This window comes from Arvicola amphibius, chromosome 18 (assembly GCF_903992535.2).
Source record: "Arvicola amphibius chromosome 18, mArvAmp1.2, whole genome shotgun sequence".
Classification (NCBI taxonomy): domain Eukaryota; kingdom Metazoa; phylum Chordata; class Mammalia; order Rodentia; family Cricetidae; genus Arvicola; species Arvicola amphibius.
Genome location: NC_052064.1, coordinates 4,798,650 through 4,814,883, shown reverse-complemented (window position 1 = coordinate 4,814,883; position 16,234 = coordinate 4,798,650). Strand labels below are relative to the sequence as shown.

Here is a 16,234-nt window from a genome sequence, read left to right as displayed (position 1 = left end):
GGTCACGAGGGCCAAAAAATAAATAAATGGTAGTATTTCGGTTAGATATTTTATTACAAATGAGATCAAAATCATTGAAGTGATAGGCACTTGTGTTCAGTCTCTGCAGGGTGTTATGGATGTGCACGGAGGTTAGGAAAGAGTTAACAGGTTCTGAACAGTCCAAGGGAAGACATGCCAGATGGGGAAGACATGTGAAAATATTCAGGAAGGGAGGGAGGGAGAGGAGACCGAGTCAGAAACCCTTGAGAATTTGATTTGACAGTTAGATTGAAGAAGGTGATGGAATTGGTTAACAGTAAAGCTAAAAAGAAAAATATGTGCGTGTATGAAGGGGTTTGAAACTTAACCCCAGGGTGTAGCCATAATATTATAACAGTTGGGAGGACATTGAAGGATTTGAAGCAGAAAGTTAAAATTGCACTTAAAAGTTAAAATTGTCAGTAATAATATGATAGAAAATATTGGGAGAGAGATTTAAAATTGTTTTAGAAATAGCCAGGTAGTTCTTGGGAGTCCTTGATATGTAACATTTGTGTGTGTAGGCATTTTGATGTTGTGTAGTATTATGTATACATCAACTGAGTGTTGTACATATTATAAAGAGGATAAGTGAGCAGATGTCCATTGTGTGTGTGTAGGCATGCGGATGTTGTGTGTAGTAGTGTGTGTGCATCAACTGAGCGTTGTACATGTTATAGAGGATAAGTGAGCAGATGTCCATTGTGTGTGTGTAGGCATGTGGATGTTGTGTGTAGTAGTGTGTGTGCATCAACTGAGCGTTGTACATGTTATAGAGGATAAGTGAGTAGATGTCCATTGACTGATGGAAGACAGTCATCGGGAACAGAACACTGAGAAATACCAGTATTTCATGTGAAGGGAAGGAAAAATGGGAATTCCATAAGCAGGTGAGGTGTCAGGAAGAATTCAGGTGAAGGGGCCATAGAGATAGGGGTGCCAAATATTAAAGTATATGAGGCTATATGGCATGCTCATTCAAACCACTAGAGAGCTCATTGTGTTAAGAGAAAGAGCCAGCCATAGAAAGACAAGAACTGCACAGGTTCATCACACACGAGCCTAACATATTGACTGGTTACCTGGTGCTTGAAAGTACAATGGTGGATTGGAGGCTGGACAGGGAGAGATACGGAGGGTAAACCGGAGTTCAGGTATGGTATCTTACTGTAAATAATAGCAGTGGACAGTGTATTTCTAAAATCTTGAAGAAAGGATTTGAATATTATCATAAATGAGTGACAAGCCTGTGAAGAGACAGATGTTTACCATGATTTAAAATCATGCAGTACACACATAAAAACATCACACAATGCCTCATAACTATGAGCATTTTGGGTGTCCCAAACAAAAAATCCATTACAACAGAAGTTAATATAGGATTTTTTTTCCTCTCAGTATCTAAGAATGAAATCTCAACAAAAAGTTTTATGAAGTCATTTACAGAGGATTCTGAAGGTCTGTAAGGGAAGCTGGTGTTAGTGTCCTTGAGAACCTACACGTACGCTGTTTCTATACACGTGAAGTCTAGCCCACTGAGAGAAGCATGCTGTAATCTAAACGGCCTTGTCCAGTTGTTATCTCATCGTCTATAGATTTGGAGCTTAAAGAAAGCACAAATTTCCTGCTGCCAGATTTGCTGTACTATGGGAGTATATTGTCAGTTTCATACTAGAGAGTGCGTTTGGATCTTGAGGACAGAGTTACATGTGTCCTGTGTACTAGAGAGTGCTTTGGTTCTTGAGGACGGAGTTACATGTGTCGTGTACTAGAGAGTGCTTTGGTTCCTGAGGACGGAGTTACATGTGTCCTGTGTACTAGAGAGTGCTTTGATTCTTGAGGATAGAGTTACATGTGTCCTGTGTACTAGAGAGTACTTTGGTTCTTGAGGACAGAGTTACATGTGTCATGTGTACTAGAGAGTGCTTTGGTTCTTGAGGACGGAGTTACATGTGTCCTGTGTACTAGAGAGTGCTTTGGTTCCTGAGGACAGAGTTACATGTGTCCTGTGTACTAGAGAGTGCTTTGGTTCTTGAGGATGGAGTTAACATGTGTCCTGTGTACTAGAGAGTACTTTGGTTACTGAGGACTGAGTTACATGTGTCATGTGTACTAGAGAGTGCCTCTGGTTCTTGAGGATGGAGTTACATGTGTCCTTCATTCTGCTAGGTTCCCGCCTGCTCTCCTCACTCGGCTTCCCCCATGCCAGGCAGGCGTTTGAACTCTGAGCCCTCACAGCCTACTCTGTATCTTCTCTGGGAAGGCCCACAGTATAGTTAGTATGCAAAGCTATGTTCATTTGTACACATGTGGTTTAATCTACATCAAGTTAAACCTTCCCTTTTATAACATCCGCTTAACGAGACTCAGGCTTTATGAACACTCAGACCTTGCTGATAGTATCATTTTTGTGATGAAAATTATTAATCCTTTGGTGAAAGTTTTTGATTAAAAAGTTCTTTACATATTTTTATAGGCTGCCATAAAGTAGATTTCATGTATTTTTATTTTGGAGATGTGGTCTCACTATGTGTCCCTGACTGCCCTCTAACTCACTATGTAGACCAGGCTGGCCTCAAACTCACAGAGATCCAACCTGGCTCACCTCCCGAATGTTGGGATTATAAGTGTAGTTTTTATTGGAGCTAACAGTTGTAGTCTGGCTCCACAGTATACTCACACACCTGTAAGACAGGAAATGACCCTGTGGGAAGAGACAACTTACTGTTTCTCTTCTAAGGACTTTTAGTTATTAAGATGATCCTGATAAAAATTGGTGGTGTACAACAGTTAATGTTGCTTCAGATTGATAGTGAGATTTATTATCAAATTGGTAAATAAATAATTATTAAAAAAGTCAATGAAAATATCAATTTTATACTAATAAAGATAAATTTATATAAATTTTGTACAAATTTAGCTAGTGCTTTATTATTGAAATTGTATTCACATGTGCAGTTTTAGAATCACTGTTCTAGTTTGGAAAATGTTGAAAATATGTAAATCTGTTAGCTGCTCTGTAGCAACATAAAAATGAAAATGAAGTATGGATACAGTTCTTTTTATTATTGGCACTTTCTAGACAGTCACCCTAAGACTGTATGTGTGACATTGATAGTGGGTCCTGTGGGCCTCCGGTCACAGCGCTGTTAATCATCTGTCAGCACGTACTGTTATGCGTGCTTCTCTTAAAGACAACACGTAGTTAGCTGGTCCTGGGATCTCCTGTCTTTACAGCACTGGGATTGCTGAGGACAGGGGCATCAAGAATTTAAGGTCAGCCTTGTTAGCAAATCAGGGGCAGCCTGGATACATGGGAACCGTCAACAAGCAGTCAAATGTATCACCAGTTCCCTTAGTGTAAGAATAACTTCATAAGCACAAGTTGCCTGGCTCTTTCTCTGAAGGCACAGCACAGCCTGCTTGCCTGTGCTTGGCTCAACCTGCACAGCAGAGCTGACAGCAGACGCAGAAACGTGAACAGCGCTGAGCAGCCTGTGGGGACAGTCGTCTATAAGCTGTGTGAACTGAGGCAGGAGGCAGCTGCTGCTTCTGTGGCTTCCGTTGGGAAAGTGTGTTAGGTAACTTAAAACACTTGCAGATTTGTTGCTTTGCTTCTTGTTACTGCCACTTTTCACATGTCAAATGAGGGCAAACACACAGAGAATATGTGTTTTAGAGTACAGATAGTAGTGAATGAATTTGCAGTACAGAACTTGAAAACATGGGGATCAACTGAATGAAAACCCTGGTTTTCTCTTGTTACCACAGAACCATCTCTCTCTGTTGTGTTCTGTATTTCTGGGTAGCATACAGCCTGGGATGGACAGCACTTGTGAAGGGTCTTGACTCAGGGTGTCCTTCTGGTTTAGACTATCAGCTAACCTGACTTACATTGTCCTCTTGCTTGTTTTCTACGCAAACAGTTCTTAACTTGAGGGGCCATTGTCACCTAGTGGGTCCAAAGCAACCACACAGTTGCTTTCTGACTGAACGGATAATTTAACAGTCTTTTAAAGCCGTGTGCCATCTCTCAGCTCTTGGTTCCTGAGGACTTTAGTCTAAGCTTATCCAGTTCTTAGCTTAGTATAATTTATTTTCTCATACTTTTGTTTTCACCATTAATTTTTACCTCCAACTCCACTCCGCAGTGATCGCAGAAATTTGCTGTTAATATTCAGTAATTTCAATTTTAAATTAATTCAATTTATGACAGCTGTTTTCCCTGTCTCCTGTTCCTGTTCGTAGTATTTAGTGGTGAGGTGATATTATGGTCTGAGCAGTGGTTGGCAGTCTTGAGATGTACATCATCCACTTGGGTTCTGCTGCTAGCATCTGTTGAGAAATTCGCATCCCTGTCTTGTTCTCCGCAACACCCCCAGCATCACATCTTGAGTGCCTTTGGGACCACTGCTACTTTCTTAATGGCAGTCTAAGGCCAACAGTGTCTTGGGTCGTACAGGGCCTAGGCTGTATGCTCACACTTGCTTGCTATATGACAGTCTTTGATTTGGAAGCTTACTGTCCATAATAAACAGGCTTTGCATGTTACACAGATTCCTAAGCTTTCCTTTTGGAAGATAATTGTAAGTTATTAGAATGCTATAATTGTATCCCATTTGTAACAAATCTTTTAATATATTTTTTACTTAATGTTACTTCAAGATTTTGTGTCAAATTGAAACTCTTATACATTGGTTCCCTTTTTGTTATGTAGGATTTAAGCAAAATATATGTAGAATTCCAATATTGCTTTTAATATGTTACAGGGGTTAAGGAATAAACCAAAGAAAACAGCATATGTGAAACCAGACCTCATAGATGTTGATCTTGTGAGAGGTGAGTCCTGGATAAGAAGATGTGTAACGCAAGTAAACCCTGGTTCTGAAGAAGCAATCAGAATAGCTTAAATATGCACCTTTGTAGAAATAAAGGCAGTTCTAGTGTAAATAAGGACAGGAATTCCTGCCTTTTTTTTCTAAACAAAAATGCGAAGCTTAACTTGAACATAGAAAGCTGTATACAGTAGAACAATTATCAAATAAAAATTACACTCACCATGTACTGAATTCCAATTCATTTGTGTTTGACGAACTTAAAGAAAATACTCAATAATCTATCCTATCTTAGCAAATCCAACATTTTATTCCTAACCTCCTTCCATCCTACCTAAGGAAAACTGCTACTATAACTTTCTCATCTTCAACTCCATCAAAATAAACTAAAAGTGCATTGTCAACAACTTCCAAAAGTTCTAGAAATGACAGAGACATCTGACTGCCTGGACATTCACCCAGATTTCCTCTGCAGTGTTGGGGAACCCATCTTCCTCGTCAGTCTACGGGCCCATAGCATCTGGCAGACTTCTCAGTAAAGCAGGAAATTTGCGAGACTGTCTGTCTCGCCCGTATTGTCAGTCACTTTCCTCCACGTTCTGCAGAGTGCCTGGCCATTTCTTCTGTGAGGCAGGAATGCAGAAGGACCATTCTGCTCTGTTGTGGCAAAGTTCGGCGTTCACTTTCTTGTGGGTCCTGCATGACAACATACTGTCAAGCTGTCCAGGCATGAGCAGCTTCTTGCCTAACTGGCTAATTTTGTCACAATAATAGCAAGCTCCCTAGTGCTGTGCCCCTTTGACACTGTTTCTTATGTTGTGGTGATCCCCAGCCATAAAATTAGTTTCCTTGCTACTTTCTAGCTGTAGTTTTGCGACTGTTGTGAGTCGTAGTGTAAATATCGGATGCGGGATGTCTGATCCGAGACCCTGTGAAAGAAAGGGTCATGGGCCCCGAGGATCTCAACTCGCAGGTTAAGAACTGCTGGCCCAGAACTCACTGATTTGGCTCATTTGCCCCCAGGCTTCCCTGTGTCTGGCTTATGGTTGGCCACTCACTGCCAGGCTTCTATGTTGGTGCCAGGCACCTGAACTCCAGTCCTCAGCTACTCAGTGAGCCGTCTCTGCCACATTATTTGTAGTTCCTAATGATTAAACATAAGTCCTATTTTTGTGAAATGTGTAAATGAACTGTTATCTAGCTGATAATCTTCATCTTTTGAGTATGATAATGAGTAAGATTGCTTGTGAAAAGGACTGCTGTCCCATTTTAGATATTTTATTCATAAAATAGAAGAAAATTATATACTATTTGTTCTTCAAATGTTGAATTTTTTTCTGTAGTGAAATTAAATAATAGGTAGAGTCTGCCATTATATATTTTTTTCCCTCAGGGTCTGCATTTGCTAAGGCAAAGCCCGAAAGTCCGTGGACTTCCCTGACTAGAAAAGGGATTGTTCGAGTTGTATTTTTTCCTTTTTTCTTCCGGTGGTGGTTACAAGTAACATCGAAGGTCATCTTCTCCTGGCTTCTCGTCCTCTATCTTCTTCAAGGTATAATAAATACTGGAAATGTATGTGCTTTTACCTTTCAGGATGTTGTATTGGGATGATTATTAAAGCTTTGCTCTCAACATGTACTGACTGTCCCTGTCCACGAAGTGACTATTGCTGTTCCTGCAAACTCCTTAGATACTAAAAATGTCTGAGGCCCTGTGGAGCGGCCCAGCAGACTGTGTAGCTTGTTGCCCACTCTGACAGCCTGTTTCCCAGGGTCAGAGAGGGAGAGGACCAACAACCAGAAGTTGTCTTTGACCCCGCATGCACTCTGTGTAAGGAGAGGGAAATGGAGAAGGGGGGGGGGATTTTGATTAGATGAACACTTCTGCACCCACACATAGGTACACACTTGTCTTTGTGTAGCTGATGCTGACCTTGAACTATGGCTTTAGCTTCCTGAGTTTAAGATTTTTAATAACACTTTTGCTAATTAATTTTTCTTGCACAAAGTGTGTTGTATTTTTCCGTACCTTTACCACGGTGATCTGATGCATCCTTATTTTATATCAAAACTTGTGTTTATGCCATTAGCTCTTAAAGTTTTCTCAGCTCCCTATTTAATGTCTTTAATAGCCCAACATAGTATAGCAAATCTGTTACTACGTCTACTATGTAGACTCGGCACTTGAAAGACCTGAGGCTCTCAGACCTCGCTTACTCCATGAACAATGTCACAGAATGTAGTCACCTGGAGTTCAAACACAAGCATTCTGACTCCATGGCCACAAATCTGTTGTGTTGCCTCCCGGCCTCTATTACAGAATCTTTCTGTGAAAATACATTGTATGACATTTCTAAAACTTCACCAGGGATTATCTAGGCCTTGGATTCTTTTAAAAATGATTTTCTTTGTGTATCTGAATGATTCACTTGCATGTGTGTGCACCACGTGAATGCTGGTGCTGCAGAGGCCAGAAGAGGGTGTTGGATCCTCTGGAACTGGAGTGACAGGGGCTACAAGTGTCCATGTGGGTGCTGGGAATTGAGCGTGGTCTTTTGCATGGAATATAGCAAGTGCCGCTAACTGCTGAACCAACTCTCTAGCCCTGTGTCTTAGGGCCTTGGTTAAGGATAATATTTTTGTTAAAATAAATATTCACCTTACTTTGTTAAATTATGCACATCATGACATTTGCCCATGAATATAATATCTTTAGAAAACAACAACAAAACTCCTATGCCTGAGTTATTAATATTGTGACAGCCTACAGTTACATCTTTGTGTGAAGTAAAAGAAATAAACCATTCTCAGGTCATAAGCCTATAAGGGTTTCATGTCCAGGCAGTGTAGTGTAGGGAGGGAAGACCCTATGTTGTATTTACTAACAGTGACGGGGGGCTAGTGATTTCTCTGGGTAATATGTACAAGAATATTTGTGTTCAGAATCCTAAGTAATGGGGCAGGCCATGTAGCTTGGGTGGTAGAAGCCAGCCTATACAAAGCCCTGGGTTAAGTCTCCAGGCCTCCAAAAAGTGGGCATAATCGTGCATTCCTGTGCTCCCTCCACTCAGAGAGCAGAGGCAGGAGACTTGGAAGATCAAGGTCATCCTGTCTGCTTAGTTTCCGGCTGGCCTGCGCTACACAAGGCCCTGTCTTGGGGAGCAAAGACTTGAATACTAACAAGAGTTTTGTAGCCTTATTAGATACTTACTAAAAGACTTCTTGTATGTAACAGAATAAATGTACTTGAAACTAGTGTGATTTTTTTTTATTGTGACCTAACCAAAAGTGACCTTAGATTTGAATTCATACAGTCCTTACAGAGTTGAATGTGTGTATTTCAGTGTTGTGTTATCTTGTCCTGAGAGTGTATGACTGAATGCCTTGGCTGGACAGTGGCAGATGGTACTAGTCTAGAGAGCGTGTGTGGGGTAGCTGTGGTGGTGGTAACGTGTGGGAGACAGTATCTCACCGTGTAGACCAGCCTGCCTGAGTGCCGGGTCTAAAGGCGTGTTCCACCACGTCTGACAGCATGTAGTGACATTTTAAATTCAGGAGAAGAATTTAGTTAGTAAGAAGTATTAAAGTGCCTACAGATGTCTAACTGAATCCATTCTCTCTCTCCGTTTGCAGTTGCTGCCATAGTGTTGTTCTGCTCCGCTCCTAGCCCACACGGCATACCTCTGACGGAAGTCGCTGGGCCCGTGTGGCTCATGCTGCTCCTGGGGACTGTGCATTGCCAGATCGTTTCCACAAGAACACCCAGACCTCTGAGCACGGGCGGGAGAAGAAGGAGGTACCGCATGTCAGAAGCGATCTTTGTAGATACCTGTCACTCGGATATGGGATTTGATTTGTGTGAGCGTGTGCGTGCGTGCGTGTGTGTGTGTGTGTGTGTGTGTTTGTGTGTGCGTGTGTGTGTGCGCGTGTGCGTGTGTGTGTGTGTGTAGGTCTGTGTGCCCGCTCATGTATGCAGGTGCCCACAGAGACTAGAAAAGGCATCAGATCCCCTGGAGGTGAAGTTGTGGGCGACTGGGAACTGCTGGATGTGGGTGCTGGGAACTGAACCGAGGTCCTTTTCAAGAGCCGCAGTGCCCTTAACCACTGAACCACCTCTCTAGCCCCTGGGATCGTTCTTAACTGCTCTTAACTTCCTAGAATATCATGCTGCTTTACAAACTTGCTCTTTCAGATAAAGCCTAAACTCCATAGCCAGGTACCGGATTACTCAGTTTTCTGTGTGTGTCTCCAGGCCGCCTCAGGGCCACCTGTCTGTGGAGTTTGCTCTTACGGAATACATTTGTTTGTTTGTTTTTTCTTGAGATTCATTTCTACTCAGCAGTACCTATATAAGAAATAGATGCTAGGTGGACGTAATTAAATTCTGCTACTTAGAAAGACCTTCTGTTCCTAAGATTCTTTGGTAGAGACAGAGCTAGGAAAAAGGCTGTTTATTACATGTGATTTGAAGCCGTTTGACAGTGCCTACCGGTGAGTAAATACCCAGTCTCCTCTCTGGCTCCTGAGCATAGTGCAGTTCTATTTTAAAAATACTTTGGGACAATACTTCTTCAAATAATATTGCTAAGACATTGTAATATTTGGAGTTTCGGGGTGTGGAGATTTAAGTCCATCTCCTTTTTGAAAGGTGTAATATCTACGTTAGGTAAATAGCTTTGCTTATTGGTTAGGTTATAGTCCTCTCCACTCAAAAGTTTCCTTCATTTACAGAGAAGTTGCACGCACACAGGGAAGGAAGGCTTCTGTGAGTGTCTTTGCAGTGCGGTCCATATGATAGTGTATGTATCGACCGCCAGTGTGAGGACGAGCAAGGAACTTGAAATATGCACCATAATCCATGCTTTAAACTCTATCCAGTATATTTGCATTTCATTGTGTATTAATGAGCTCCTGTGTTCTGTAAGGTTTGGAATGTGCTACTCAGAAATGATTATTTGTTTTTAAACTGCTTTCCACTCTCAATCTTTTCTGATGAAGGAAATTAAGAAAAGCCGCCCATTTGGAAGTCCATAGGGAAGGAGATGGATCTAGTACCACAGACAACACCCAGGAGGGGTTGGTCCAGAGCCACGGTGCAGGTTCCTCCTACGGTGTTGGCGCGGTCTTCAGAGATCTCTGGCATGCTGCTTTCTTTTTATCAGGGTTTGTATTTAATCACGGTTTTATGTGACATAAAGACACTCTGCGTCTAGATAGTGAGTGGTAATGACTTTCAATATTACAGCCTCATTACATGTTTTATTTTGATAATCAGAGTGCTATGGTTTAAGGGGAAATGGGATAAAGTTTACTTGGGGTTATGTGTAAATATGTTATTCCATGGGAATGAGTATATACTAGCAAAGTGTAGTAAAGATTTCCTTCCCTCCCTCCTTCTCTCCTTTCCTCCTTCCTTCCCCTCCCTCCCTCCCTCCTTTGGTTTTGTTTTTACTTTTGTTTTTCAAGAGACAGGGTCTCTCTTGTGTCATCCTGGCTGTCCTGGAACTAGCTCTTGAACTCACAGAGATCTGCCTGCCCTTACCTCCCAAGTGCTAGGATCCAAAGTGTGCACTACTACTGTCCAGATAAATGCATTTTTTCTTTTCTTTTCTTTTAAAAATTTCTTGACTTTAAAAAATTTTTTTCTCAGCTGTTATTTTACTCTGTTAATTAGTTCATTGTTTTCTCGGTATTGTAGGTAATACACCGTGTGACTTGTATTGTTTTTTGTTTTACATCTACCTCAGTTTTCTAAAATTATGTGAAATAAGCACTTTGAGTTAAGTCGAACTGTGTACAGTCTAAAGTTCTTCGTTTGTTAATCCCTGGGTTTTTGTATCAATGAGTATTGACCAAATAGGAAAAAAAATATTTATAGCAGACTTCCAAAGTAAATTAAACCTATCTCAATTATATTGTTGTATTATATTATATTTAATATATTTAATTATATTAAAAATATTATTAATACTTGGAATACTTAGTTTAGACAGTTAAGAGTTATGCTGGTCTACACGTGGCGTAGCATAAATTAGAAACCAGCTGAGAAGCTGTGGCTGTATCTGAAGGTGTTCAATTAATAAATTAAGACAAGAGATACTGCACACAACTAATTCCTTTCTCAAGACAAGGACTCTGCTAATCGCTAACTACTTCACAGAGTGTCATCAGTTGCATTTGTGGTCTTACGATAAAGTTTATCATGCATTAAGCAATTGGATCCTGTGTTTATTTTCACTGTTCATGATTTTTTTTGTAATGGTTTCCTAAATCATTTTGACAGCAGTAACATGGCCCTTGTTCCAATCATCTGTTCCCTTAAGGAGGGTTTTTTTTTTTTATTTGTTTTTAACTTGGTCTCTATTCTTCTCATCTCTCTTGTTTAACAGATTTTCATTCATGAGATGCAAGAGTTTAATTGCTGCAAAATGGGTTTCTTAAGTATCTCTCAAGACTTTTGGAGGAGCAATTATGAATAGCAGAATAGAGACAGAGTTCTCAGGGAGTCTGTTAGTTGTTTTGACTTCTCTAATATTGTTATATGATGGACAGCATTTCCATTGGTCTCTTTGGAAGTTTACCTCGTAGTTCCACTCAGATGAGACCTAGATTTCAGTTTTTCTTCTGTCGGTCCATAGCCTGAAGATGGATAGAACCGTCAGTCACTGATACCACAGGGTCCAGCTCGCGTGGGCTGACTGTGTGCTTATTACTACTGTACATCTAAGAAGCATTTTCCACTGTCTCCCTAGGGCTTGGCTTACCCACATAAGACGAACAGCCCTTTCACTAAAGTGAAAGTCAGAAATTGATACACTGATTTTATTTACGGAATTAAATATGCTGCATATGCTCTAGCAGTCCTGTACTGAATTCTGAGATCCTCGGCCCTGGGCTCTGAGCTTGGGAAGGGGCTGCAGGAGCAGTGCCGACCTCATATCTGAGACTTACTCTCAGGTGACAGTGGAAAAACTGGCTTTTCTACTTAGGTGTCCGAGTGAATGTGACCAGTGGAAGAAGGGATCGAAACAGCGCAGTTTATAGCGTCTGTGATGGATACGGTTTTCTAGAGGCCAGAATGAAAAGTGATGTTTAAGCCTAAACACTGTTGTGTCTGCATACGCTCCATTCTTAAAGTAAAACTGCTTAAATCAGCCAAGTGTCAATTTAAAAGTATAGTCATTAACCCAGATTCTAAGTTTAGTACTTTAATTCATTGAATCGTTTTCATTGGGAATGTAGCTCCCATAGAAAAGATTAAACAGGAAATGTTAAATTTTGAGTTTGCATTTCTTCAACTCTATAATACCTATGTCAGAATTCTAATAAATCCCCAATTTTCTTTCATAGCCTTTAAGATCTGTCATGCTACTAAAGAGCAAGCCAACAGAAAGGAATTATGCTCTGGTTTCTGAGTAGACAAACTATATAATAGATTTTAGTGAATTAAAAAGTTCCAAGAATGAGACATGGATCTCGTGTTACCTAGCGTGCTGATGGACCTGCTCTTGGGACTTCTGTCTAGGGCTGTGATGTTGCTCAGTGCTGGAGTGCTGCTTACTGGGACGTGGGCAGGAGATGTCTAGCACTGCAGGGGTGGGTGGGTGGAGAGAGTTGCACCTCTGTTTATTGTGTATAACACTAAAGTGAAAGTCAGAAATTGATACACTGATTTTATTTACGGAATTAAATATGCTGCGTAAGTTCAGCCCCACCAGAAAATTTCAGTACAAGTATTAAAATTTGGCCTTTGGTGATATAGTTGTAGTTGAGTTGTTTACACTGTAAAGCAGGTACTTAGCTGTCTTCTGCAGACAAGAATAGAAGAGGTTTGCCCATCTCTATCCTGGTTCCTTAGAACTGTTGATGGGCATAGCTAGAAACTCATTAAGCTTGTGAACATGCTTGATTTTAGACCAGGGCTCATCTTAGGGGCAAGTTCTTTAAAAGTTTTACCAGCGTGTAGGCTAAAGTTTTCCATATGAAAAATGTAATAGTTTTATCATTTATTTAGAGTATAATCACTTATTTCCTTTGAGAAATAAATATATTAAACTAGTATTTTTTAAGGTTCTTTTCCCCCTGAGTAGTTTTGACACAGGACTTCATCTTAAGTACCACACGTAATGCATTGTAGAAAATTCTACAGCTATCTCACCATCCAGAAATTAAAGAGGTAGGACTATGAACTTTGGCCATGAAAGTAAGATGATGCATTTTTATGCAGACTATTTTCTTCTTAAAAATCCAGTTCATAAAATAGCTGATTTTATTTCTTAATAAGAACCGTATTTATTAAGTACTGTCAGACTAGGCATTGTGCTACTTGCTGGTGGCAAAACACTGAAGCTGGTGGCCTAGTGGAGGTGAGGTGCACATAATCCACCAACGCAGAGGACTGTAAATAGAAAGACGGCCCTAGGATGGAGGTGGGCACTGCAAGTGCCTTTGTGAAGGAGTGACCTCACTGATATTTCAGGTGGACCTTCAGAGTGAGTCGTAAGTAATTGGATACAATTGGTTCTTGGAGAATGGATAAGGCTATTTCTTTTAAGTTGTTTCAGTACTTAATATACAGAACCATATGAAATTCAGAAGTTTCTGGATAGCAAGAGAAGCTGTCAGAGCAAACAGGCAACCAAAGACCTATCTAGAGTGTGTAAAGATCTACAGAAATGAGCACTCAAACGTAAGACTGCCAGTCAGTTCCTAACGAAGGAACAAACAACCAGTTTATTCTTATTCTTAAATCCAACATCCTTAGCCACCAGGGAAAGGCGAATCCAAACCATTGGAGTTCCCATCTCACCCGAGTCAGGATGGCCGTCATCAAGAAAATAAACAAGAACGAATGCTTCCAGGCTTGTGGGGAGCGAGGAGCCCTTCTTTACTGTTGGCGAGACTGTTAGCGAGTGCGGCCCTATGGGAATCAGTGTGGAGGTTCCCTGCAAAAACAGGACTAGAACTACTATGTGATGCAGCTCTACCGCTGCTGGGCTTGCTCCCGAAGGACGCCGCCTCATCAGTCACAGTTGCAGAGAGGAGCCAGCCACGCGTCTGCTGACAGACGAAAATGTGCCGTGTTTCATAATGGAACTTTGTTTGGCTGTTAAGAACAAATGAAATTTGGAGAAAAATGGATGGGAATACAGAGGGTTATATTAAATGAAGTGGCCCAGTCTCAGAAGATAAAAATTGCATATTCTGTCTCATGTGGACTCTAACTTTCGAAATTTAGATGATTCTAGGTAAGGGATTGTAAAGGCAGACATAGCCTATGAGATGAGGCAGGGGACCTCAAGAGGAGAAGGAAAAGCATTGAGGAGTGCTGGCGGAGGACAGAAGCTTACCTATGGCAGACGGTAATCTGTTATTGTACAGCGTTCACTGCCTTGGCTGAGGAGCCTTTGATTTTTGGGTGAATGATGGTGTTTCTATACGGGATTAGCTGACAGTTTTCTTCAGGGCGACACCCCCCCCCCCCTTGCTTATTATACTCGGGAATCTCTGCTTTGTTACTACCTCATCATTTACTTCAGCGACTCGGTTGACATAAATATGATGAGTAGGGACCTCTGGGTGGTGTCCTTGACTTTCTAGCATCTTCTTCCTGCCATCTGAGCTAACACACCAGGATGTTCCTGGTTCAGCTTGTACGTCCTCAACTCCAGTCCTGAAATCAGCCAGTTCTTCAGGGAGAATGTGTTTAGAAACCAAAGTCTGGGTGCGCAATGCTAGTGGGGTGTTCAGAGTGGATAAAAGCATTTTAGAGATGTGTTATTCAATTCTGTATCTATCAGTCAAAGCATGTCTATTATAATATATGAAATAGGTATGGTTGTGTTCCTGCTTACATGTGTGTACACCAGCTATGAATTTTCAGTGATAGCTCCAAGCCCCAATACCACTCAGTGCATTCTTTTTCTTTCTTATGTGTATCGGTGCTTTATTTGCATGCATGTCCGTGCACAGCTTGCATGCAGGGCCCATAGGGCTGGAAGAGGCCTTCAGTCCTCTGGAACTGGAGTCACAGACAGTCAGCTGCCCTGCGACTGTTGGGGTCTAAACCCAGGTCCTCTAGAAGAGCATCAAAGGCTCTTACCCACTCAGCCGTCTCGCCAGTCCATTCTTTTTTCTATTTCTGTATCTTCTTCAGCAGCAGCAACCCTCAGTGTGTTTACATACACATTGAATCTTCTGTGGGTAGCCTGTCTTCTGCTCTGCCAGGATGCATATGGCATTCTGCCTTCACATTGTTCCCACAGTTGGCTGCCATCGACTGTTGCCAGCCTCCTCTGCCTAGCCTTTCAGGTGTCACTCCTCATCTGCATGGGAGGTGCTTACATTTAATATTTTCTTCTTGTCCTTACAGCTGCTGTAGTGATTGTCTGCATTTGGTTAGTAAGAAAATCAAATAGCTACTAAACCTTAGTGACTTGCTGTTCATGTCTCCTCAGTGCCCCAGTGTTCTAGAAAAGCAGCTCAGAGATTGGAGAAGCATAAAGGAGGGGAGGTGTTGATGCGTGCCTGGAAGGTCATGTGGTGTGTGTTCTGCTGGTGCTCATTCCCAGCTTACCCATCCATCTTGGGAAAAGGCGTTACGGCTGGAGAGCATCACTAGGCTCCACGGAGCCCACTCTTTCTTCCTTGCCTGCTGGCTTCCAGGCCTCTCTTTAGTGGCTCTGATTCTTGCATCTACTTTCTACTTGTCTTACTTGATTATCTTCCCTTTCCCTTCTCAGCCTTCATGAAGACCTCGCCAGCATACTGTGAGTTTATTTGAATTTCAAGGTACTTTGCTCTTTTTCATCAACGCCTGCATTATTGATAACGTAATATTTTTCCCTAGGCTGAGAAGGTACAAGGTACCTTTGTGCCCCTCCTTGAATTTGTTTTCCTAAGCCTCCTTTCCACCATAACCCATTTTCTTTACCATTCAATCTTAAGCTCACTTTCTCTTGGATTTCATGTCACACAGAGAGCATGAGGTCGGGCTTTATTCTGCATGAGGCGCACTTTCTGCTGTAGGATTTTCATCTCTACTAAAGGTTTCCCTTGGGAGCTACATTCACCTATTGTAAGACTCCTAAAACATCTACCTGCTAAAATTATTATTTCCTACATTGTGGTTTATAAATATTTTATTCCTACGAATCAATATCCTTAATTCTGGCCTTGTAGGTTCTAAAAACAACATGGTCATTATTTTTTCCAAGAGATTCTTTTGGTAAGGGAAAGAGGTTACTTCTTAATTTTATGTTCTCCACTTTCACTTTTGCCAGATTTATAACTTTTAGATTAAGTGTTCCCTTTTCATTACATTTTTATGCTACAGAAGGTTTTATGTTTCTGTTGTACATTAAAAGGAACTTACCAAAA

The 16,234-nt window shown here is 41.3% G+C and overlaps 1 protein-coding gene across 7 annotated transcripts in view; it reads left to right on the top strand.

The window, feature by feature from the left end:
• The window catches only part of Phtf2 (putative homeodomain transcription factor 2), a 107,121-nt gene that overhangs the window by 63,815 nt on the left and 27,072 nt on the right, over positions 1-16,234 (top strand). For all 7 annotated transcript variants that reach the window (XR_005283760.1, XM_038315416.1, XM_038315413.1 and 4 more), the window contains 4 exons: positions 4,791-4,860; positions 6,250-6,408; positions 8,489-8,651; positions 9,854-10,018. Coding sequence is in view for 6 of the 7 variants with exons in the window: in XM_038315416.1 (XP_038171344.1) it covers positions 4,791-4,860; positions 6,250-6,408; positions 8,489-8,651; positions 9,854-10,018 (557 nt within the window). In the remaining variant the exon portion in view is untranslated. The remainder of the gene's footprint in view (positions 1-4,790; positions 4,861-6,249; positions 6,409-8,488; positions 8,652-9,853; positions 10,019-16,234) is intronic.